Here is a 27,013-nt window from a genome sequence, read left to right as displayed (position 1 = left end):
ATATTTCCTATCACGGGTAAGTTATTTTGATATAATATTGAGTGTTAATTCATTTTAAAACAATTTTTTAAGTATTACAAGCGTTGGTTTCAAGAATGTACCTAAAAACTTATAACTTACCATTCAAACAATTTTTTACGATACATTGCCGGGTTTGTTTTGAGCGTTTGATCTGACGTTATGTGTTTAGAGGCGATGTATAACGGACAAGCGCCACTGTCGCGCATCGCTTCGACTTCGTTGTACACGCAACTTCTCATTCGTCTGTCAAATTTTGCTACTAGTGTTGTTCGTTCTACTACTTTAATCAATAAATCGATTCTTATCGATATCGGACAGACGAATGATACTAATTTATTATTAAAAAATAACTCTCATATATAAATAAATATTCTAATTAATGTGTATTTGTAGTATTTATTTATGACTTTTTTTCCTAGTTTTCGATTTAAAAAAAATGAAGATAATGGATTAAAGAAACACCACAACAACCTCTATTGTTGTCAAGGAAGAGAAAATTAGAAAAAGTATAGTATAGATATATGTATTTTCATGTAAAAGTATTTATAATAATGTGTGTACATACATATAAGAAATAATGATCTGCTGATGATGATGTAGATTGTAGAGAAATGAATACAAGTAGTGTACGTGATTTTGATGATTTTTATAAAACATTGCCACAAATAACAGAATTTTGTGACCAAATAATCACATAATATTGCTGGATATGTTATAAGAGCAATACAAAATATCTACGAGGCACCGTTGTCGAGATATTGATATTTTAATAAAAACTTAAAATGTATTTTATTCACTATTTAAAGTAAATAATAACATATTTTAAGTTTTTATTAATACGGGATCGTGTCTAAAATTAGCCTTTTAGAATTATACATTTTTATTTAAAATTCAATGAAAANCAGTTAAAGGTTAGTACAGCTGACGACAAACTTTATGGCACCTTGTGTCTAAGGTCCTAGGGGTGATAATAGTGCCCATTTATGTTGCTGACTGTACCAGCAATGAGTATGGAACAGTGAGCACTTGTTACGAGATGCTATAACAAGTTCTGGATGATAAATAACATTGCAAGAGAAACAAGTGACAATGTAAAACAACTTTTATGTGTATTTACTTTTAAAATGGGTTTTGTTCACTTTCTGTTTCAACTTTTATGAAGATCGGATTTCGAAACCCGTCAGTAGAAGGTAACAATATGGAATAGGGAAGACACCATGTTCATAAAGTATTTAGGTTATTAAACAGTAAAATAAAACATACAGAATTTTCGTATAGATTAGTTCAATCTGTAACCTATTATTGATACCGTTTGTTAGAGCTTAAATGAAGCACTTTTAGGATCAGTAACCAGTTTTTCGATATCTTGTATAGTTTAGAAATAATCGAGTGAGATCACGTATCGCTTCCCTACAGCATATAGGGGCGAAGCAGTAAAGAAAAATGTTGCAAAAACGAGACATATTATTCGAACTATTTTCACGCGTGCGAAATCACAGGCGAAAACAGCTTTTCTTTTAGTACACAAAGAGCTTTTTCCTTAATCAGTCACAATTCTAACTTCCCATACATCTTCATCCTGCAAGCGAGTTTTAAAACGCCCCATGCGCGAGCGCATAAAAGTCTCCACACTCGTAAACGCAGTCAGTTGCTGGTAGGGTAATTTTTATTGAGATACAACGTTTACGACTTTAGCCCTAGGGTTTTGACCTTTGAAAATAACAAACCAAGTGTAGGGAAGTTTAAGTACTCACTCTTGTCATCTGGGTTTTTATTTGGGAAGGGAATGTATCCTCTAAAAACTCTAAATAGACTTCAGAGGAAAAGACAATACTTCTAATAAAAGTAAATAGATAATTTAAATTATAGGTCTTTATCATCATCATTTAGATTCGGCTGCTTGAGAAAAATGGGAGGACACCTGAATTGGAAAAAACTTTTGACCAAACTTGGAGCTTAAAGCGAATTTTGTAAAATATATTCATGGTAGATATTCAAAATCAAGAAGGCAGTTGTAAGTATAGTAACTTTACCGTTTTACTTGTGGGTGTTACATCAACGAATATCATAAGATCAATTCATTCGGAGACACTGAAAAAATAACACCCTTCGAAAATACGTTTCGATTGCAAACTTTTTAAAATATCGAACAGTTATTCGATTATTAAAAAAATATCACTGCACAATGTTGCAAAACTGTAACAAATATAAAATCACACGACCGCCAATAAATTTGAGTGTGTTGATGCCCTAACAAGGGGTTTTAGGGAAAAGGTAGCATAACATCATTTAGCCCACGCACGAAGGACACAAAAACATCTGTGCTACCTTAATCAGTTGTAATAGGGTGCGTTTTTGCACCAAAAATTTATACTTTGACATGCTGTCGTCTCTACACCGTCATATGATTTTACGAAGCTGTCAGTGCGCATGTAGCGGTCACATAATTAAATTGTAAAGCTGCATTTTACGATTATTCGTTATCGAAATTCGCGGGCAGTTTACGAAGAACCGGATACCTACGTGGCAGGATGTTTTGGATGGGCCAAGAAGTGAGAAGAAGCGATTGAGACTTGGTTTTAAAACTGATAATATTTCTCTTAATAAGACTCGTAGATAGACAAGCAATGACATAATGGTAAAAGGAAATTAAGAAAAAAATATTTAGTCTATGTAGGTTAATTATTTGTATTATTCTTAATCTCTTAATTCTATACTTTTAATAAACTATCTTCTATCAAAAAAAGAAAAAATATTACTTATTATTGGTCACAAGTATAGCTTTTTGCATGCATCGCTTCTTTTCAGTTCTAGGTGTAGTCACTAAAGGGAACAGTACATTCATTTCATTTCCTTTTTCATATACTTTAAAAAGGTCTTTCGGCAAAATAAATGTCCAAACACTATTTTGACGAAATGAAATTAAATGAGTGCCGATAAGATCCAGCTTGCTGAAACGAAAGCTTTCGTTTATTTGTTACTGAACTGAACAGAGTGACATAAATGCAAAATTCATTCATCATAAAGTTTTAAAAAAATCGGAAAAAAATAGTTTGTTAAACGCTGCCGCTTGTAACTCAATTGTGATTATGGGAGGTGTAACATTTTTATTAAATGTCTCACGAACATAACTGCACTTTATATCGCCCGATAAAAATATAGTCATGACTGTCTCTCAGGTAAGTGCCACAATAATGATTGCATTTTATTTTTATTCGATCCATGACATCTTCGGCTCCCAATTTAAATTTTTTCGTAATTTTTCTCGTTCCTTTACGATGTTTTTGCCTTTTTGAGACGTTGTTTTCGAACTCAGAGATGAACTTGTGTAATGATCAAAATAATTTTGATATAAAAATGTTTATTTATTAGGTTACTTTGGGTTTCATAAAACAATGAAGGAAAGCTAGAATCAATCTCAATATTGAAAGAATCCTTTTTGAATAGCAAATTACAATAGCAATTATCTAAATACTCAAAGGTGACTGACATAGTGATCTATCAACGTACAGCCCAAACCACTGGACGGATCGGGCCGAAATTTCGCATGCAGGTAGATGTTATGACGTAGGCATCCGCTAAGAAAGGATTTTACGAAACTCCACCCCTAAGGGGGTAAAACGGGATCCACGCGTACGAAATCGCGGGCGGCCGCTAGTTACTTATAAACTTAGGTTCCTCATTGAAGTAATATTACCTACTCCAGGTACGTAGTACATACTCATAATAACTCAATGGCTTCCTTATGAATCTTACTTTAACATTTACCCAGAAAAAGTAAACGCGCCACTGAAATAACAATACTGAATTTGAGTCATTAACGAAATCCTGTACAAATTTAACCCTTCACGCGTCTACATTTACAATGACGTATGGTGCAAGCTATGACATTTCTGATTCAAAATAATCATCATTAGTGTTTTTAATTTAAAATGATTGAAAGTAATTTTCAAAATAGGTATAAGAACAGTTTTTTATGAGAATATTCATTCGCAACAAACTTTTCGGTAACAAATTTTTTTTTCGGCTTAACTTACTGACTAAAGACTCGATTGAGGGAATCAGATTACTGTGTACATGCGACTATACGTCAAACTTTTTGCATTATAGCTCTTTTTACAACTGCATAAGAAACACAGCTTATTGTGCCATCGTCCGTACAATAAATGCAATTTATTTCATTCGCTCGTCCCGCTTGTCAACCATTCCTTAACCCGTCGTGCACCGAAGCTGTTGTCTTTGTAAACATGTCAACAGGTGCGGGGTTTCCGAACGAACGCGCTTTGATAGCGTATTGTGTTACAGGGTTAACTTTGTTCGCGTTAAAATATTTTGTATACGAAAGAAAACATTGTGTAGAAAAACATTCGGAGAAACATTTATTTAAGGAGCTGGTTTAAGTTGAATTATTTTTCATTGTTTGAGGCAGGAGCGTGCAGTGCTAATAGCAATTAAAAATTACCAAGTGCTAGCAAATAGTGTATTGTCCTAAAGAATTTGACAGATTTTTGCTTTTCTGAAAAGAAGTTCTTAAGTGTTCGTCGATAAAACACAATTTACCAGGACAATGCCTAATTACCTAGCTAGATTATGTTAGGCACGCATCTGGTGAATTCTTTTTTATTTTATTTATTTGTAAAACAATACAGTTATTAAAACGGTTAATAAATATGTCGTGAAAGCTTAAGATATGTCGAAAACGTGATATTTATCCGCTTACGTGTTAAACCTCCATTTTGATCTGAGGTCGTAAGTTCAGTGCAGTGTACGTGTCGAACGGTTGTTATCAATTTATTTATTAAAGAACAGTCAGTAAGATCTTATTTCGAATAATGCTGTGTCAGATATTTTTTTTAATCCTCAACCAGGAAACTCTTGGCCTGTATCACCTGATGGTTAAGTGATGATCAGGCCGAAGGTAGAAGCGAGATTCACCCGCTTGCACCACAGAGGAACTGTTTTTTTAATTAGTTATGTAAACTGTGTTGGTAACACAATGATAAAGTACTTTAGTTCATTAGTCTGCAACCATACCGTAATAGCTGATCAGGTCTTATCTGGCTTAAGTAAAATGATGTTTCAAAATAAAATTAATAACAATCTAAGTAACAGTTAGTTGTTATAAAAAAGGCGCCGTAAGGGTTAAATAAATTTCAGTGTTTTTTCAAATATTATACCTATTTACTGTGTAATTTTATATTACAAACCAAATAAACGTTTTTCTTTCTTTCTTTTATTGTTCGAACTTTTTTCAGTGTTCATTTCTTCTAACTTAATTTACATTAAGTTCTTAAATTGCCAAAACCCCTGCAGCCGCGACGTGAAACAACATAACCCCAAAATGCCGTCCAATTAATTTGATCCCAATAAATCGAACCCGATACCCGGATAATGAGCCCCGGACAGGCTACGCAGACTCCGGAGATGGTTGGTACAGTGGGCAGAAAAAATCTTGATAATTTTAGATAGATATATAAAATCCTGGTAAAAGATAGATATAAAACTTTAAGAAGTTATATTACTTTGTATGTAATGTTGTTGGTATAACGTAATAAATAAAATAAATAAATAAAATATCCCGATAAAAGATTGCCTATAGATAATAGAATTTTGCAAACCAAAGTGAAACCAACCAAAAATAATATACATTTTCATGTTGCAAGTAAATGGACAGTATTTAAACAACCGATATGAATTTAATTCAGCTGCAAAAAATAATAAGTTTTTTACAAATGAGTTTTGTAGGTTTGCTCATAAAAGGGATATAATTTTTATACTTTTTCATTGATTAATGTGACTTTAAATGTCGTGTAAGTTTTATTTACAAACTTAACTTTTCTGTGATAAAAAGAAGTGACTTGAGAATCTATGACCATGTCGACATACTTAATAAAGTACATTATATTCTACCTGATCTTAATACCCTGCCGACTGTACCGCGCTACTGTGCGGCGCGCGCGCACGCGACATTGCATGCGCGAAAGCTTTTTTGTTTACGCAGCTTTTGTAAGATTGGAGCTTTGCTTGAGCTTCTGGGGTTGTTATTTTAATATCCTAAATTCTGTCTCTTGGCGTTTTGTCTGATTACTTTAGTTAAACCATTAAAATGTAACCTATATTAAAATCTAACCTTTTGTGTAGTCAATTCAATCGTAAATGCTCCATGAATAGACCTTTTAGGAATTTAAACGTAAATTAGGTTATATCTTATGTACTTACAGTGCATATAAGACAAAATTTTTGTTGCAAGATGAATAGGCATAAAGCTTCTTGAATTATGATGTCGTCTATAACCTAACAAATCGTAGAATTTTTTTTTATCAAACCTATCATTTCTTCACTAATTACTTCTTGAATTTACAACATAGGTGTTCGTAGCATTTAACAAAATACAGTCAGCCAGAATTAAGCCATACAAATTATACCGTCCTTTACAAAGAACAAGTCTTTAACCATTATTTCACATTCATTATCACACTGAATTATTTTCCATGTCATTATAACGTAACATTATGAGACACGAATTTGCTTACAATAAGCATTAATTATTGATATTAGTATGATATTTTTAGTCCGCCAAGTGGGAGGTCACGACGGCCGAGGCACAGAAGCGATTACCCCAAATTCACATTTGTTTCGAGATACCAATCATCGGCTGTTATGTAAAGTGACAGAATGCGCCAATATTAGTTGTAAGATGTTTTTAAGCTGACAATGAACGTATAATTGTTATAACAATATTTCTAATTTAATGAGCAGAAAGCGATTACTTAAACAGAATTAACATAATTTACCTAAGTCCTTCCAACCTATTTTTTTTTTGCTTAATATTAATTACCTATGTTGAACGCGGCAGTTGATACCAAATGTTTCGTGTACTCATAAAATAGTCTTTATATTATAAAAAATATTTATAAGAACAAAACATCCTCACACAAGGTGCAATGCAAAACACCAAGTGACACAGTCCCAATCTCAACTGCACACCTATTCCTTCCTCGTTCCCGACTATTCCCGAATGCTTCCTGGTGTATTTATACTGTGGGCGTGGTTATGACAATGGTCCCTCAGTGACAGGATGCCGGCCGGTCAATTTACGACCGGATCCGTTTTATGACTGTCCGATTGGACGAAAAAACAGCTGAATGGACTTATGAGGTTTTGCGTAGAAACCGTTTGGAAAAAATGGTTAATAGTAAAATTGGACAGGAAGAGGCACCGCAAAATAGAGTTAATGGCTTTATTGACGGGTCTTTATAAATTTTTGATATCTAAATTTCAAATAATAAAAAAACTAACCAGTGGACAAATTGCCCTACTAAACGCACAATGCTTTTTATACCGGATTTCGGCAAAGGTAAAACGCAGAATATTATGTTAAAGGACAGAAATTATGGCATATTAGATCATTTTTTGTTTGTAACTTTGATTCTAAGCAGTGGCAGTCAATAGCTTTTAGCTCCCATATTAAGCTCTACTATTTCTAAAGTACATTATTGCTTTAGGATGGAGACACTTTTATGACATCTAAAAACGCAGTGTATCCTTCGTCACTGATATCACAAAAGTTAATTCTTTGTGAAATACCTACCTAAATAAACATTCACCTCTCAAGAATGGCAGGTTAACGAAAATGAATGAGAAATGCATTTAACAATTAAATTAAAACCGAAGGTACGAACAATGCAACGGTTGTTTCTTCACTTCACACACAAAAAGGTCGCCATTCGTTTTTAATAGTAAACGTCTCAATAAATCTCTTTTCCATTTTCGAGGTTCGCTCAAAGAACCAATAATTAGTTTTGGACGTTTTATTCATTCCACTTTTGCAGAAAACTTCTCGTGCAAACTAATAAATCACGCGTACAGAACGCGCTAACTTGTTCCCTTTTCCAAGAATAATAAATAACTGACTGTACACACTACCACTGAAATAAGGACTTTCACGTTCTTTAAAATACCAATTTTAACGAATTCTACGTCATCGTACAGGTTCATTAATGACAATGTCTCCGAAATCTCCCCACAATGTACTTTGCAAATGAGTTTTTTGCAAAAAACCAACGGACCAACAACATTCCGAAACGAATATTTAACACGGCATTTACATAATCGAAATGCCTTTCCAAAAAGTGACACCATAAAAGCTTCAACGTAAAAAATAAATGAACATGATATATTTTGTTGTGTTGATGTTTCAATACGACTGATATTTGATTTCACTCTGATAGCCTTTGGGCTTTTAAAAGAACCGTTTCATCCGGACCATAATATTAACGTCCTACAAGAGATCCCACGTATTTGATATCAAGATAAACAACACCGTGTAATAACTTTGATTTAGATCATAAAGATGCTCCCTAATTGTTGTAGACACTTCGAGTAACAATACACCACACACGACGACCAATCTTGCTCGAATGTATTGTCTATACACCAATCATGCTTTTTTTTTTCGATGATTTGTGAAGGCAGGACGTAGGCAGGCACAATGAGGCAAACATGCGGGCCGGAGAATGGCACTTTATGGTTAGGAACCATTGTGGTGACGCACATGGCAACTCTGCCTTTAAACTACTAGGAAGCGAGCTATAAAACAAAAGAGCATCTTCAAACTAGAAGCATGAATGACGGCAAAGATTGCTAAAATAAAAGACAAGCTGAAACAACTCTATTCCTGAAACGGGAGCGCTAATGAAGCGAAACGTTAATACAAATAGAAACGACAAAAAGCGGGCGCAGAATAAATGGGTGAAGAGGCACGCGATACGATCAATCAGTTCAAAAGGACTTAATGAATCAAACGACAGTCGACTGGCAACACCTCTTTTGTGGCTGGACAAAATCGACTTTGACGAAGCAAACGGAGCCAAAATAACCGATCGCGTCCAACGCATTGTGCGCCCTATAATTAGACAGCTTGGAAATAAACACGTGTGGGCAATTATCGCAGCAGAAAGTTAAATGAGGCACCAAGAAACTGTCGTTAAAGGGCTGGCCTGGCATCCGGTGACGAAACTAAGGCAGATAAAGGATTGCGGCACTTCCGAGAAACGTCTTCATACCACAAATTTATATTCGATTTTATATTCAACATAACGAGTTACGCAATCACTATAAATAAGACGTGGAAAACAACAAGTTTATTGCACAGGTAAGGGGCGCTTAAATAAATTGAGCTCGGGAACGACGCATCCATCTTCCAGCGTGAGAGATTTAAGGAACACAAAATTACACATGCGAGAGGTCTCGCTTGCGAACAAAAGCATTTATTGATACTCGGGGGTTTCAATAATAAAGCGTAAAATATTGCAAGCTGGAGGAGAGCTATTAGCGTCGCATTCGTCAGTGTGTTAAATTCGGAACGTTTGGTAAATTAACGATTTGAAATTTTAATTTTGGAGCTCGAACTCGGGGCTACCCCAAGGCGCGGTGCTCGGTTATTAATCATTGTTTCGGCTGCGCCCGCGCCGAGAGCCATGCGTCTCGCACCCTCCGAGGCCCAGCTCATTTGTTAAAGCGCTCGCGTCTCATTTTTATTAACGCCAACGTAAACGTCTCAATCCCGTTGACGATTTCCTCAGTCATTTGTCAGAGACAATGAGTCTCGGAATCGGACGGTCCCTTTCCGAATTTACGATAGTGTTTTATTGTGTCCAGTTACAAAAGATTAATGCTGTCGTCAAATCGGCCGACTTACGCGTCCGCTGTATGCAATAAATTATCATTAAGTAACACCTTGTCTCACCTGGCGGGGCTTATTTATAGCCCCCGTAAACCACGGTTAATACGCCGGCTCTAATCTAATCTAAAAATTTTTACCTGCTCCCGATATAAATTCTGAAATAGCATCCAGTAAAAAAGATACTGAATTCGTAATAAACGTAATGGAACGGGATGTTCGTAAAGGTGCACAAGAAGCAAATATGAATTTTATTGGCGATAAAAGAAGTGCAATTTTTTTAAATTGGAATTGTACACAACATTGTAGGTGTGTTGGTGGATTGTATGGAATAATACTGGTGCAATTATGCAATAAAAGGTCTCGCGGTCTTGTAATGCTTAATGATGCACTCTAGGTTATAGACTGGTCCGATGAGCCCAGGCGGTGTTTCGGAACGAAACGACCGAGATACTAAAAGGACACTGGCGTTGCAAGGAATCATAATAAAATTACATATGTAGATGGATTCCTCAGATATTGGAAAGGCTTCAACCATTCCCACTTCGATGGGCAAGCTTCTAACGAGGTTATAAAACTAAAAGTGTTTTATGAAAACTGGTATAATGCTATTAGCGGAGGCCGTAATAAACATGAATTAGGAGTGAGCCATTATGTTGAAGTAGCGAGTAAATTATAAAGGCTTGAAGTACTAACGCAACTTTACTGCGCTTTAATGGATAGACTCAATTTCGTTTACTAATTAAAGCTAAGATTGATAAACATTATAAATACAGTTGTAACATCAAATCAGAAAGTTACCTAAGTAACATGGGTTTACTGAATTCAAGTTTAGCAACTCTAGGTGCAATAGTAACTATCAAATTAGCTTTGTCGTAGAAGCAAATCCTCCCCTGTTATAGTTTAGACCTATTGGTATTGCTCAGTAAAATCATTACACACCCACATATTCCACCACCAATTAGAATTTCACTTGCAAACGTAGTTTTCCCCGCTTCTAGCATAGGGAGAGTTACATAACTATACAATAAAGCTCAATAGACTAAAAAAACACTTACTGGGCATGATGATGATAATGCGTAGCGTGATGCATGGCTGCCGTAGGTGCACCACCAGGGGGCGTCGTCGCATGGAAGGCTGCAAAAGCAGACGGGAACTGTAGAGGCAAAAAACCACCGCTGCCCGCTGTCCCTGGACCTCCTACCGACTCCCGATCTGGCATTATTTTAAGTCCTAACACTTCAACATCATCTAGTCCTTCACTCACTGCAGTCAATACAAAAACACTGTCACTTTCACAATGTTCATCAACTGTTGTAGATTTAGCACCAGTCAAGTCAACTCTAAGCGTATCTCATCCATTTTCATCAACACTATCGTTGACTTGCTATAATTTATCACTTTTTGCATCGTTGCTTATGATGTATTGTGTACTTTGCGGATCCACTTCTATCATTCTTCTGTTTTTTGCACCTGTAACAAAGAGTAAATTATAGTTCGTTATTCTCCCCTCAAATTCGGTGGCTGCATTCTGATTGTTAAATTAAACGTGTTTTTCTGCGTGTAAAGCGAAAGAGTTAACGTGTCTGTGTTCGTTTGCGTGTCGGTCAGTTGTTACTTCAATTGCCACTATTATGTCTTTATTTTAAGAGTGAGTTAAGCGATTACCTCCCTTCTTCGCGTCGGGTTTCTGCTGAACTAATGTTAGGGCCCGGTTGGTTATTCATTTTGTTGGCATTGAGTGGAGCGCGCGTTCCGACAACGACGTAAATTGTTTTTATTGTTTCTAATACAAGTTTAAAGTGTAATCGCACTTCGTCGGAACTCAACAAGTGGGAATGCTTTATGCCTTGTTCAAAACCGTTTTTAACAGAAATAATACGACATGACGTGCTGCTTTTGAATGAAATTTTAAGATGCAAATCATAAACAAAAAGTGGAATAGGAAGCACGCATAACCTATTAAATAGCTAATGAGAATAATTAAAAAACAATTTATAAGGAAATAAGGAAATCCAAATCCAACTATCTTATGATACAAATACACCTATTTTTATATCTATTCGTATGAATATTTAAACAGGAACTTATAAAACAAATTGCTACTGATTAGCATTATTAGTAGATAGTCAACAATGATAACTTGCAAATGTTAATAAACACTACCAGTGATATCTTTTTCATCGGCTAGTATTTGAATTATTAGCATTTTAAATTCAATTTGCTTTATAGTATCGACAGCTGTAATCTTATCTAAAGGATTGTTTTTCTCGCTTTCTTAATTTTATTTCTGCAACTCAGTGGTACTATTTATAGTAGTTGGTCTTACATTAGTATTATCGGGGACATTTGAGTCCAATACGATATAAGCAGGTGGTTTTCGATGGCATTTGATATTCCTAATACGCAAAATATAATTAGTATTACTATGTCTCACGATTTCAGATAACGTTACAGCTTTCGCAGGATTAAGAAAATAGTGTTGTCTTGACATTACACTTATCGGCAATTTATCTACATTTGTTTTTAATAACTCTGAATAAACAATTGCAAAGAATTTACTTCATTAAACGTGGATTCAAGTACGAAAGTCACAAAATCGTTGGCACTTCTGTAATTCGACATGCCCAAAAAAGGATTCGTTTTAATCAGCATAATTGAATTAATTTACTTTGAAAGCGTAGGTACTTCCAGTTTTTGTCAAAATCGTTCGTTTCTCACAATGGGGCCAATTACCATAAAAATTACATAGACATGGGAAACGGTCTTAATTACATAAAAATCATGACAAGTCGCGGGCATGTGACAAAAAGTGGAGCGACAATTTGTTGCCTGAGAGGCTGCGTCGCACATACAGGTGTCGCGTGGTACGGGGGACGAAATGTTGCGGGTAGCAGGAAATAGGGCAAAAGAAAGAAGCGAAATCTGATTAATTTATTAAGATAGCTTTGAATCTTTAATGGTTAATTTTGTGGCAGGCAGTATAGATGTCTTGGGATCACTGGTCACATCACCAAGTGATGAAGATGAGTACCTAATCTCTTTGAAAAGGCTCTGTCAGACTCATTATTATGTAATATCTACCTATTTCTACATAGGTGTATTATTTTATCACATTATTAACATAATATCAATTATAAATCAAATGATCTTTAAAACAATTCACGCGTTCAACATCTGTCTTACACCATAAGCACCAAAGGACCAACCATCAGAAAAATTCCTTCCGTAATTAATGAAGATGTGATTGTTTCGGACTCAGCTCGAAGCATTGTCCCCTTAATAGGGCCCGAGTTATAGTCGCGTAATGAATCGATCGTAAAACTCGATATCGACATATCGATACTCATTTTCATTCAATGAGATTTACGATGTTTATGTATGCAAAATTGGCGGGCGTTTCGAGTGTCAAGTTTTATCGACCATTCAAAAATTGTACTGAGAATTTTGAATGGACACGATAAATGGTGTGTTTTCCTTTTTTATTACCTCACAGCTTTTGTGCGAGTCGTGATTTTGAGCGTTTTCTGAAACGGCATGGTAATTAAAGTGTAGTTTAATTGTTTTATACGCGGTTTATTGTTCTACGGTGGTACTGCGTAATCATAACACTGGAAATTCAAGACGTCGTAAAGCAAAGTTTAATCGCAAGTACAATAAACACTATTACGTTTTTACAAAGCGTGTGTTGGCTTTAATGGCAACGTACTTTGCTTGTTGGCTTCCTAATACAAGCCACTTTTATTTGCTAGACTTTTATATTCTTTGATGAAGGTATAATAAAAAAAATCAGTTCATCATTAATCTAAACAACTCTGTAGACTTGCCATGAAAATTATCTTACACTAACATTAAAGATAAAGATTGCTTAATTTGTTTATGTTGGATAGAATCCGAAATTACTGGACCTATTTGAAAAATTTACTCTAGATTCGCTCCAATTAATTGAGCCAGTGTATCCGATTGATTTAAAAAAAGACATTATTTTGATTTTGACTATGTCGACACCAAAATATCGATAACTCGCGTTCCCATCACTATCCCTAAAATATGGGTGCGATGCGCGCGCGCATGCCGCTCTCTTAATACGGCCTTTAATTACGATTTAATTGTTTTTACCCGCGTCGGATTGTTCCTCTTCTCCGAACCGAATGAACTGGTGCATTACTGCCTTTTTATTGGTCGGTTAGATTTGTTCACAGATAACTTAGTAGATGATTGCGTTGCGTGGCTTGAGATTTATATAAATACTAGCTGACCCGGCGAACTTTGTTCCGCCTTAATGGCAATAAATAAGCAGACTTTTTTTTTTATTTCGAACGGGATAAAAAGTATCCTATGTCCTTCTCCTGGCTCTAAACTACCTCCCTGACAATTTTCAGCTAAATCGGTTCAGCCGTTCTTGAGTTATAAGTGGAGTAACTAACACGACTTTCTTTTATATATATAGACTACCTTTCCGCCCGCAGCTTCGCCCGCGTGAAATTTTTCAAAAACCGGGACAAAAACTATCCTATGTCCTTTCCCGGGACTCAAATTATCTCTATGCCAAATTTCATCAACATCGGTTCTGTGGTTTAGGCGTGAAAGCGAGACAGACAGACAGAGTTACTTTCGCATTTATAATATTAGTATAGATTTTATAGAGTTGTACTTTTCAAATGTTAACAAGTTCAGCAACTTTTTATTTTCATTTTTCCCGTTAACATTTATTAACAAGTGTGGAAGTAGCCATGTTGTAACATTTTGTGAATTCTTTGACAGTATTTCCAAAATAGTATTTTTATCTCTTTATAAAGTTAGCCAACGAAACTAGCATAGAATTAACAACAGAATGAAAATTACGACATCGGCAAAGGCCAGTTACCTTATTTTTATTGAAAATAATACTTTCCATGTAAATTCGATTAGCGTTATGACCCAGCTGCATGACTCTGAACATTTACTCAACATAATATGTAAAATATTTAGATATATCAATCCCTCTATAAACGGGTTTAAAAAATAGAAACGTCGGGCTTAAACTAATAATCCTGTAAAATATGACTACATACTTCCCGCTGGACAAATTACCTGTTCCGATCTTTTATTGGAAATTGAACTTTATTATAAAGGTCTAGGGTGTAAAATAGGTTGTCGATTGAATGTTGGTATGGGAGAATAGTAAAAAGGCATGGAGTATTCGAAACGCACAATAAATTGAGTGTCGCCAGCGTTTTTATCTTTATTCCGAGAAGTGGACGTTGGGGCTGCGCTAGCGCATACCGTGGTTGTGCGGCGCTACCTGATTAAGGTGGAGTGATCTTCAAATTTAGCTAACTACCGCTAAAATCTACACATTGTGTATACATACAGCGAAAACAAAATAGGATATTGCTTCAATTACCTACTTATCTACCAAGCAACCGGGCAACATGGAAAGCATTGGGGGAGGCCTATGTTCAGCAGTGGACGTCCTATTGCTGAGATGATGATGATAACCTAGTTATCAAGAAAAGTAGGTAATAAATCTTAGAGGAACTAGAAATATTATTTGGAGAATTTAGATGAAAGAAAGATGGATGTGACAATATCAGGGGCTTTAAATAGGTAATTTAATCAATTTAACGAAAGCCAGAGTCATTTATTTTAAATAAGTAATTTAATCAATTTAACGAAAGCTAGAGGTTTCACAAGATTTTTCATTAAGCTTGTTGAAGCAGCCAGAAAGCTTGACCTTAAACAAACACGCTTCGGCTACACTATGAATGCATCTTGTATGAGTGCACTGTGAATCATGCGGTATACAACTACATATAATATTAGCACAATCTTTGAATACAATCTTTGTTGGAGAAATATTAGCAATTAGTGTTAGCGCCATCTACCGAACGGGAACAGACAATCCACATGTCAAAGTGACAATGTCAAATCACTCAGAACTCAACTGCGCGGGAATTTGAGCTCACTGTACTGTGTTTCCTCTTGTGAAAGTTTAGTATCTATGGACGAATGGACAGATGGATGTTTGTTACTCTTCCATGCTTAAACTACTGAACCGATTTAAATGAAACTTATACAGAGAGATAGTTTGAGACTCAGAGAAAAACACAGTAAAGTTCTTAATCCCTCTTTTTGGAAAAAGTGACACGCAAAAGCTATTTCACATGAAGATTTTTCATAAATTCTTTCGCCATTAGAATTCTACATTGATTTTGATAAAAATAGGCGGTACTTAGTTCGCCTAAAATTATAATTATGATCAAAGAATTCAATGTGACACTAAGGCACGCCAAAATACATGTGTCTCGACGTCAAAACTAAAGAAACGTGCCGCATATTATATTGTGTATTATCGATAAACATCCAATGATAAATAGTTTTCTATCAATAATATTCCATTCCACAGTCCAACCACGGATCGACAATTTACGCTGTGCTTGACGCGTGCGCATTTACTCTGTGGTTAGAAACCATAGAGCAATCTTTTTTTAGTCTGTTCTAAACTGAGCATGAAAACGTTGACCGCAATGGCAATGATTTGTTGTTATAAAAACGATGGGAATATTTTAATTATGTTGGCATTTCTTTTTCAAAAGTAAGTATATTTTTGAAGAAGAAGAAATACATTAGTATTGGAAATAATTTAAGGACTGAAACATACTCAAGTATTTTCTATAACGTCTCTAGTGTTAAAATGGATGTCATTTAAACCCGTTAATTTAAAATATTCCAAATATTAGTCACGAGTAGTGAACAAAATCAAAGTATTGTTGTTTTGTAACGCACGATTTTCTCCGCTCGACTGCACAGCACTAGACAAATATTTGAAATTACCATTTGACCAAGTTTAAAATTTTTGAAGTGGGAAATTCTTTTCCCTGGAGATATTACATAAAAACAAGAAGGGCGTAAAATTCACTGTAAGGTTACGCTTTCTTGTGTGGTCTCTTTCAAGAATCTTTTTACGTAATGACGTCACTTGAATTAGAATCCCTCATCATCAACATCATTTCAGCCACAGGACGTCTACTGCTGAACATAGGATTTCCAGATTGGTCGGTTAGTAGCTAGTAGGTACTACTATTATTTATTCTGTGGTATAGGTCGCGGGAAGTGCCTGGATGCGAGTGGCACAGGACCAGTCGTGGAAATCCTTGGGGGAGGCCTTTGTCCAGCAGTGGACGTCATTTGGCTGAAACGAACGAATGGTTAGTAGCAGCCTGCATCTAGCGCCTTACTGCTACCTTTACATGGTTGAAATCCTTAAGTATATTTTAGTTTTCACTTTCTTATTTTTAACACTCTTACTACGTGCTTATATCGGGAAATTTCATTCCCGTTTTATCGATTCGTGATAAAAATATAAATATTCGTTATTGAATCGAACTCGGCCAGAAATTCAGATGGATCGCAGCCAAGTTCTTGATTTTTATCGACTCCATCTCGAATGACGTATTTATTTATGACAGTTATGTTTGTTTTGCCTGAAACCATTAACTTTTGAATGTGAAATGATGATGACGATGACGAGTTGATCGATTCCTTTGTTTACAGTTTACAGTTGTACAATTTTACTGAAGCATTTCTTAGAACAAGAAATTTGTAGCCACATTTAGGTATACATAGAGGTCATTTCTTACAATAAATTAAACGCTCGTATTCACAAACATTACTATGAGGTCTCACAGTGCGCGTGGACGCACAAGAACCAATCATAGAGCTCTATTCAACGCTGTGCGTTCGATTTTCTGCTTCACTTATGCAAGCATCGTTTGTGAATATGTGTAAGAGTCACTTTATAGATCAAGTTATCAAGTGCCCATAAAGGTAGCAGGAAGGCGCTGGATGCAGGCCGCTACCAACCGGTCAATGGAAATCAGAGGCCTATGTTCGGCAGTGGACATCCTGTGACTGAAAAGAGTATGATGATGATGAGATGATAGATCAAATTCAAATTAAGCAGTCATTGAGCAGTAATCTTCTGGAAACACAAAAATAATTTCGTAACAAAAGTGTATGATATAATATACCTACATATGTTTCACTTGCTATTGTAAAATTAGCATTCCGGGCAAACCCAAGAGCTATTTGCTTTTGACAGGAAGTATTTAAACATTGTTCCGGTGGTATTCACGGTAGTGTTGTCCATCGATATTCAAATACGATAAAAGTATCGATAGAAACATTAATACAGATTACAGATAGGTACACTTTGCTTTTGAAGCATCTTGCGCCATGTTTGTTTGTCTTTCTTTCTTTCTGTCGTTAGATTATCCTGCAATTTTAATATGACGGTATCCTCACTGCCATTCAAAAAGCATTTCATATTACAATTAGGTACTAAGAATCCGTCTGAAATTCCATACTTACGTATTAAACTGTCACCCTCATACAGTCGACCGCACATTTAGTTATTATAAAANAGCTTTGCTTCAAGTTATCAATCAAGAATCAAGTTATCAAGTGCCCATAAAGGTAGCAGGAAGGCGCTGGATGCAGCCCGCTACCAACCGGTCAATGGAAATCAGAGGCCTATGTTCGGCAGTGGAAGTTCTGTGACTGAAATGACTATGATGATGATTCAGATGAGATGATAGATCAAATTCAAATTAAGCAGTCATTGAGCAGTAATCTTCTGGAAACACAAAAATAATTTCATAACAAAAGTGTATGATATAATATACATATCTCACACCATCTGTTTCATTTGCTATTATAAAATTAGCATTCCGGGCAAACCCAAGAGCTATTTGCTTTTGACAGGAAGTATTTAAACATTATTCCGGTGGTATTCACTGTAGTGTTGTCCATCGATATTCAAATACGTATCGATAAAATAGTTTTTATACAGATCACAAGACATGTTGGTTTTGAAGATCTTGCGCGATGTTTGTTTGTCTTTCTTTCTTTCTGTCACTATGTTACATTACATCTTGCAATTATTAATATGACGGTATCCATACCATTCAAAAAGCATTTCATACTACAAATACTGAGAATCCGTCTGAAATTCCATACCTACGTAATAAACTGTCACCCTCATACAGTCGACCACACATTTAGTTATTGTAAATTATCCCCAATTACCACTACACAAGACACCATAGTGCTTATCTAGATGTCACCTGTACAAGGCGGTTGATCCTTTCATCGCAGAGTTTGTATGCTGCGCGAGCGCACACGGACATCCATAAATTACAATGAGACCGCTGGCCTGGGCTACGACGTGCGTCCGGGGTACCACTGGTTTAGAATAGACGAGGACTTACACTAGCTGGGCCCGCGACTTCGTTCGCGTGAAAACAGTTTGGATAATATTTCCCGTTTTCGCAACACTTTTCGTTACTGCTCCGCACCTATTGCCCGTAGGGCGATGTTATATAGCTCAAAGCCTTTCTCGATAAATTGGCTATCCAACATAAAAAATTTTCTAAGCGGACCAGTAGTTGCTGAGATTAGCGCGTTCAAACAAACAAACTCTTAAGCTTTTTAATATTAAGTAGAGATGTATAATTCACGCCATGGACTGGCAACATTGCCGCAATGAGGCCGACTTACGATGGCACTAAACTTTCATAGTCCTACTATTTGAATGCCTACACTTGTGTCTGATTGATAAGATGTTGACATCACTTGGACAGTTCAGTGTCTGTTTGAGTCATCTTGAAAATTGCTTATGTAAGGCTGGGTTGCACCATCTTACTTTAACTTTAACTTTAACTTTAACAAACATCAGAAATCTGTCAAACTCCATACAAACCACACCGGTTATCGTTATAATTACCTGTTAAAGTTAGGTGGTGCAACTCTGCCTGAGACCTTTCCAAAATTAATGAGATGGGAATATGCTGATAAAAACGGAATTGGTCGGGAGGTTTCTATAAGTTTACTTTATAGGTTTAAAAATTTATAATGTTTCATATTCGTTGAACGTTAATAACGACACTGCGTCTGTCGGAGTATTACAATATTTCTTTCAGGTAAATATGAACGAATTAATATGAACTTCAAGATGACAGAAAATATTCAACTAATTTTAATACCTACAACTACTAAAAATTATTAAGACAACCAAGGTTATTAAATGTCTAGTCTAGACTATTCCAACATTCAAGGCCTAGCATTTTTGAGTATTTAAACCTAGACACTTATAATTAGGCTGTTAGCAAACCAATCACAATTGACACTAGCAATGACTTTGCTGCATCACTTAAACAGTTGTTTATGGACTATCAAATTAATGTGTCGACCGTAGAATAAATTGTGTTAACATTCACCCTCTGGACACGTGGTCCGACTGCTTTGTCCGATTAATCGGACCACGTGAACTTTTTTTTCCTGTTGGTTCGATTAATCGGACTACAAGGAATCGCAATTCCACTTCGTCCGACTAATCGGACTTGAAATAAATTAAGGGTGGTATGCAACAAAATCGATCCATGGAAACTATTTCTCGTGACAATTTCATATTAACTACCAATGCGATGCTCTTTGGTCATAATAATAACAAGAGCTTCCTCGTGAACGGCTTGGCATGGAAAGGTTCACTATTAAATAAATTTATAATAATAAATTTAAATCAATATTGATTTGAATAAATTAATACAAATATGTAAAGGTATAAATATTTTTAATTAAAGATTGTTTCATTCAATGTAAAACGACCTCCTTTTAGTTCAACTGATTCTAAAGAAAAGGCCCGTGACGTCAGTGAGTGCGTAAAAGTGCTGCACTTTGTGACGTCACGCGGAACTTCAACGCACTATAACTTTGTAATTATTTGTTTGATTGGCAATTAAATAATTCAAGTCCAATATTTTTTTATATTAAAATTGACGGACGAAAAAAATTTTTTTAGGAAACTAGCCTAAAAATCTATCAAAAATATTCAATAGATTTATTATAGTTGATTTTTTAGGAAAATATCTTCCGTTCATTTCAAATTTCTAGAAAACTAGATTTTTTTTTCTGAAAGTTCAACTCAGTTAAACTTTGATTTGAACTAAAAGGAATAGGTCTGTTAAGTTATAGTTTTTCAATCAAGAAAATGCAATTAAATAGTGTTGAGTTAATGAAATAATAAATGTATCTTTCTTTCTTTCTTTCAAATAGGTTGGGCGGTTAAATGTCGGACCATGTAACCTTAAGAACAGAAAGTCTTGATAGTCCGACTCCTTAATCGAACCAACAGGAAAAAAAGTTCACGTGGTCCGATTAGTCGGACAAAGCAGTCGGACCACGTGTCCAGAGGGAATATTCAAACTATTTGCGTTGCGAATTCCTTCAATACAGCGTGTACAGAAAAATATTGCCAATATAAATCTTATTCCCATAATGTTAAGGTATTCAAATTGTATCAGGTGAACTGTACGCTATACATCACTCGCATATTGCAGACGCGTCCCCACTGCGTTCGTTCACGGTAAAACTTATTTATGTTTTCTACTTTTTATTACCGTTTGGCGTCGACTACTTAATGGCTTGACGCCTAGCTCCAAACCAAACTCACCTTCCAAAAAACACAGCCCAATCTAAACTCTACCACCTTAATTTAAAACTCGTTTTCGTCATATTTGTTTTCACATCGAGTTGGGATATTCTACACACGAATGAAGGAAGTAAAATATCTAAAACTAGCAGCCGCGCATATAAAAAAGAACAATAAAATAGTAGGTGAAACTTATTTGGACTGTTTTATATTGGAAACCTGATTGCTAGTCATTTCGAGGCATTTATAGCATATTAAACGGTCAGTTGGTTTTGTTAATTAGATCCAAGAAACTATTTATATATGTATTCACAAACATTACTATGAGGTCACACACTACGCGTGGACGCACAGGGTGACACACGAACCAATCACAGAGCTCTATTCAACGCTGTGCGTTCCATTTGCTGCTTCACTTAAGCAAGCATCGTTTGTGAATACGGGCGATAGTTCCTTATCTATGAAATCTTTGCATATAAATGGAATAAAGTTATTTTTAAAGAGCGGACACATACTCGTTTAAACCCACGTATTATGTTTAATGTGGACGCTTCCTCACATAAAAATTACCATAATTTATGTCATATTTAGACGAATTCTCAGTAGTTTCCTTTGCTAAATATTTCTCATAAAGCGTCTAAACGTCTTTATGAATGCTAAATCCATTTCAAAGGATCATCGCCGCAAAATGACGCGTTGATGCGATGATTTGTGAGCTATTAGGCTATTATGAGTGATAATCATGGTTAAATCGTTTTACAAACGTTTATTTGATTCTATTTAGTGGGTTCCTTGAAAATGTTCTATGCTCTTTATAATATTCTTTCATGATATTGTTGTCTCACAAATATTCGATAAGCTTTAGTAAAATAAATCCTTTAGCTCTAGTTTTAGGCGCGTACTTATTACAGAACCAAGTTCAAAACTACTAGATTGACCTACAAGACCATACTAGATTGAGGCTATTCAACATTATTTTTCATTAATTTCAACATTATAGCTAGACTAATTAATCACAGGGCAGAATCTATGACTGAATCCGATTTTCAGCGATGTTTTAAAATATGTACAGACCTATTGTTTGTAGAGACAAAACTGAAAATTCGATCCTACTCAAGCACAGTTTTTTCAATTCGCAAATGCTCAAATTCAAAGTTTTTCTGAAGCTCTACCTTTTATGAGACAGGTACAGAAAATCATTGTTTATTTCCAATGGAGTTGCAACTTGCAGCCCACTTAGCATCACCGATTGACCAACAAAATCGATGGCAAACCATAATAGCGCAAGTACACTATGCGGGAAATTGACCGAGACGAAGCACGAGCACACCGAAGTATGGGCGTCTTACGGCGAAACTAACTGAAGTACGCGTTCACACTATACGTCTCGAGCAATTTCAAAGGTACTTGCGCCATAAGGTCTCTAATCAGCCAATTCGCGTTCAGGCCGCAGTGTCTCAGAGGCCATAGTTAATGATGTGTGTGCTATTGTGTCTTGACTTATCGGTAATGTGGCAGGAATGAGCCCGTGCGCGGGCGCACTAATCGTTGATTATCACAAAGTTTGGGCATGCGCGATGCGCGGAATACAAATGAGGGGTACATGATTTCATTTGGTTTTCGCGCGGTTTTAATTGTGTGCGCATTTTAACTATGATGATGCTTATTTGTTTCAATCATATGTATTCGATGTTTTGGAGCTTTAAAGTTCTACAATAAAAAAAAACAGAACTTATTATATTCATGCTGTAATACATACATTATCGCACGTACGACCGAGACGAAATTCCGTTCTTTATTTTTGCATGCACTATGAAACGTGTCGTTGTCAGTCATCATAAAATTGGAGGCAGTTACAAAAGCCGAACATTCGTTAAGGCTGAAGTTCGTAGTCGGTTGAATTTATTTTTGATACATCATACTTTTATACTAATAATATTATTAGCAGAGAAGGTATCTAACTCTACTATGGCTCACAACAATATTATAACAGACATGTTGCTCGCACTCCAGTCCTGCATTTTTAATGTGTACTTTTTCTTCCAAAATACCATACAAACAACACTAGTATAGTTTTAAATCAAAACATAATCGTCCATCATCATTCACGTTTTCAGTTTCAGTAAATTACATGTATAAGTTTGAGTGTCAAGTGAAAAGCAAGTCCACCAAGAACAATGGGTAAGTAAAACGTAGTTTATATTTGGGATAACAGATGGCGATGTGCTCCTTTAGCTCGCGCTAACATTTGTTTTTTTCCTGGCTTTATATACCTCCTGGAAATGTATGCCCACCTAGGTTCAGCTAGGTTCAACTAGGTTCATCACATAGCTTAGCTTTGAATCTCAATAAACGATGCTATTGCCTGTAAAATAGCTTTCATTTTCCCATGCACACCTCGCTATCGTAGGGTTGTACATGGTCCTTCGAGCCGGATGTACTATAATAGTACTGTCTCCGGTTTCAGCGTTCCTGGTTGGAGCGCATCACCGAAGTGGACGACGACGGCGGGTCGTCCATCCATCTGGTGTCTACGGCGACTGCACGTGGCGCAGTCGGTTCATCGGGTCCAGCCCACATCGGAGCGGCGTCTACGAGGAGACGCTGCATCATCAGCGGCGGCGCAGTCCGAGCGGCGACGAGCTGCAGCAGCAGCACGTATTACGGCGTGCGGCTTCGGGAAGGTGTGGTGCCGGCGGGAGTCGGTAGTGAGGTGAAAAGTGCGGGAAAACTGTGAGTACGGTCAAATATCTATGTAACGGGAAATAGTGTTGTGTTTGAAGATTTGGATCAAGTGTCACGGGACTTAGTAAATTCAATTAACTTTGGGGACTTAGAAAATTTCAAGAAAATCGGGACTTAGAAAAATTTGTAGAATTTAGTTTAGGACTTAGAATAATTTTAAGAAAAACGACGGGACGGGGAATCCATGCCGGATTTCACTCAGGATTTAAATAAGTTCAAACACTTAGAATAATTTTGAAAAAAAATTTAAGACTTATGAAAATTTTGTAAATTCTANATATCACAAAAATGTACAGGTTGAGAACAATCAGGGTAAATTAAAAACTTTTCATGTTTTAAAACAAAATTGTGTTTATTGCGAACAGGAACATAAAATAAACTATTGCTCACAATTCATGAAAATAAGGGTTGATGATCGTCGTGATTTTGTGCGGCAAAAACGGTTATGCTTCAATTGTTTGGGGTTGGGTCACTTGGCTAGGGATTGTAAAAACAACACACGGTGTAAAATCTGTAGGAGACTCCATAACACTTTGTTGCATCTGGCGGGTTCTTCATCTTCTTCATCAGCTTCATCTGAAACAAAAAACAAAATTACGGAAAGGTCGGGAAGGTCAGGTGAGGATAAGGAACAAGGGTCGTCAGCAGCAGCAGTAGTAGGTTGCACACTTACTGAACAGGCAGTAGCAGGTGGGGAGGGAAACATCACTTCTTGTTTTTCGGCGGAAACGGGTAAACAGGTATTGTTAGCTACAGCTGTGGTGAAGGTTGAGGCTAACAACGGGACACGGCAATCGGTACGCGCTTTGTTAGATCAGGGATCGCAGGCGTCGTTTGTAACCGAATCAACGGTACAATTATTGGGATTAAAAAAGTCAAGGGCAAAGAATGTTGTATCAGGTTTGGGTGGGAACAAAAAGGTTATCACAAATTCTACGGTTACTATCAATTTGCAATCAAGGGTCGATCCTCAAATAAAACTCTCGGTTAAGGCTTACGTGTTGAGTAAGATCACATCTTTTCTTCCAATTAAAAAAGTTGTTGATTTAAACGGATTAGACTTAACAGGGATTATCTTGGCTGATCCTGAATACCATACACCCAACAAAATCGACATGTTGTTAGGCGCGGATGTGTACGGGCAGGTTCTGCAAGACGGGTTTAGGAAGAGTATACCGGGTGGAGTAATTGCACAAGCTACCAGTTTAGGATGGATAATTTCGGGTACGGTAACTGATTTAAGGAAGCAGTCGAATAGCATGCATGGTAGTGATGCATTCACTGGTTGATCATAATAAGACTTCGAAGAGAGTTTGGAAATTGAAGAACGAGCAGAAGGAAAGGAATGAAAGATGGATGAATATGGAAGAAATGAAATGTGAAGAGTTGTATAGGAACACGGTAAAAAGACAGGAAGATAGGGCCAGCACACGAGTACGGGTTGTGTGTGACAGTTTATGTAAAGGAAAGAATGGGATAATGATAAATGATTTGATGATGAAAGATCCAGTATTTAAAGATGGTCGTATGACAGGTTGTGACAAAGTAGAAGAAGAGAAGAGCGGTAGAAATTTACAAGGGAATGAATGAACTACTAATGAAAGGAGGATTTGTATCAAGAAAATGTAGAAGTAGAACAAAGATGAAGTTTTAAATGAAATAGTGAAGGGAGAGAGATGGACTTACCTGGGATCGGGAACAAGATGATTTAGATAATCGGTGAATCTCTCGGAGTTAAGGGAATCTGTAAAAAAAAGGGGAAAATGTTATCAGAGGCAAGACTGTTCGATTCTTTAGGTTAACGGGTTTAAATTAGGACAAACAAGCTCTTGTTGATTTAATAAAGAATAGGTTACTTACCGTAGTGGGCTGGGTACTCGTGCAGTTTTTTTGGAGACACTAAAATTGATCTCGCTGCACAGGTTTTTATCGCGACTTTCCGTAGTTTAGTTTGGCGGAACGGGCTTGGTTTACAACTTTGGTTTTTAAATTTTGTAAGTACATTTTCTTCATTTTAAGTTCTCGTAGGTAGGCACCCAAAAGATATTGCAAAGTTTGTGGAGCAATTTGGTCAGTGCGTCGGGTAATTATTAAAATCACTGAAAATATTCATGAGCTGACGGAATCACGGGGATTGTCAATCTCAGAGCAAATAATGTAATTTTTTAAAGGATCGGTTTCCAAGTTGTGAATTTTGGCAACGGAAAAATAATTGTATTTATTAATGTAAGTATGTTTTTAAAGGAAAGTCGGATTGTAATTGTTTATGGTAAAGTTTATGTTTTTCACAAGTAGGTATGGGAATTATTTTGTCTTTTTATGGTTTTTAATTTGATTTTTCGGTAAGGATACGGATGTAATACTAGGTTAAAATGTTCATGGGTTGTATAGTTACTCTAATTTAAGGNTTTATTGATTTAATGGCTTCATTGGTTGCACATAGACTCTCTTAGGTTTTCGACTTCGACGGAGTTGTGCTTATGTGGTGGGGGTATTTTTTAGTTTAATTTATATTTCAAATTACGCCATTAGTACCTCTAGATATATTAGATTTTGAAATGTGACGTCACGAAACTTTGGACCCCTCCCACCCCTTGTCACACCATGTCACACTTTGTCGACCCCCTCCCCCCCTCTTTACGTGTGACGTACTTTATGGATGACCCCTAAGGTCTCTAATCAGCCAATTCGCGTTCAGGCCGCAGTGTCTCAGAGGCCATAGTTAATGATGTGTGTGCTATTGTGTCTTGACTTATCGGTAATGTGGCAGGAATGAGCCCGTGCGCGGCGCACTAATCGTTGATTATCACAAAGTTTGGGCATGGGACTCGTGCGGAATACAAATGAGAGGTATGATTTCATTTGGTTTTCGCGCGGTTTTAATTGTGTGCGCATTTTAACTGTGATGATGCTTATTTGTTTTTTTTTTATCATAGTAAGTTTAGCTTTCAAAATATTACGATAAGAGAGTCAGAGTAAGCTTTCTGCATGAAAAATTGTGGAAGAGAATGTGGTCGTTTGTGCGGAAAAAGCGATTGTCTTTGACGATCATGAAATTCGAGGCAGTAATGCCGAATGTTCAGCGAAAGTTTGTA

At 36.3% G+C, this 27,013-nt stretch overlaps 1 protein-coding gene across 11 annotated transcripts in view; it reads right to left on the bottom strand.

The window, feature by feature from the left end:
• Positions 1 to 27,013, bottom strand: part of ci (transcriptional activator cubitus interruptus) — a 153,133-nt gene that overhangs the window by 66,028 nt on the left and 60,092 nt on the right. For all 11 annotated transcript variants that reach the window (XM_028314452.1, XM_028314451.1, XM_028314449.1 and 8 more), the window contains one exon: positions 10,762 to 11,176. In XM_028314452.1, the coding sequence (XP_028170253.1) occupies positions 10,762 to 10,925 (164 nt within the window). In that variant the 5' untranslated portion in view covers positions 10,926 to 11,176. The remainder of the gene's footprint in view (positions 1 to 10,761; positions 11,177 to 27,013) is intronic.

The sequence above is a fragment of the Ostrinia furnacalis genome, unplaced genomic scaffold (assembly GCF_004193835.3).
Source record: "Ostrinia furnacalis isolate ACB-3 unplaced genomic scaffold, ASM419383v2 OfSCF4694, whole genome shotgun sequence".
Lineage (NCBI taxonomy): Eukaryota > Metazoa > Arthropoda > Insecta > Lepidoptera > Crambidae > Ostrinia > Ostrinia furnacalis.
This window is presented reverse-complemented; position numbering and strand designations above follow the sequence as displayed.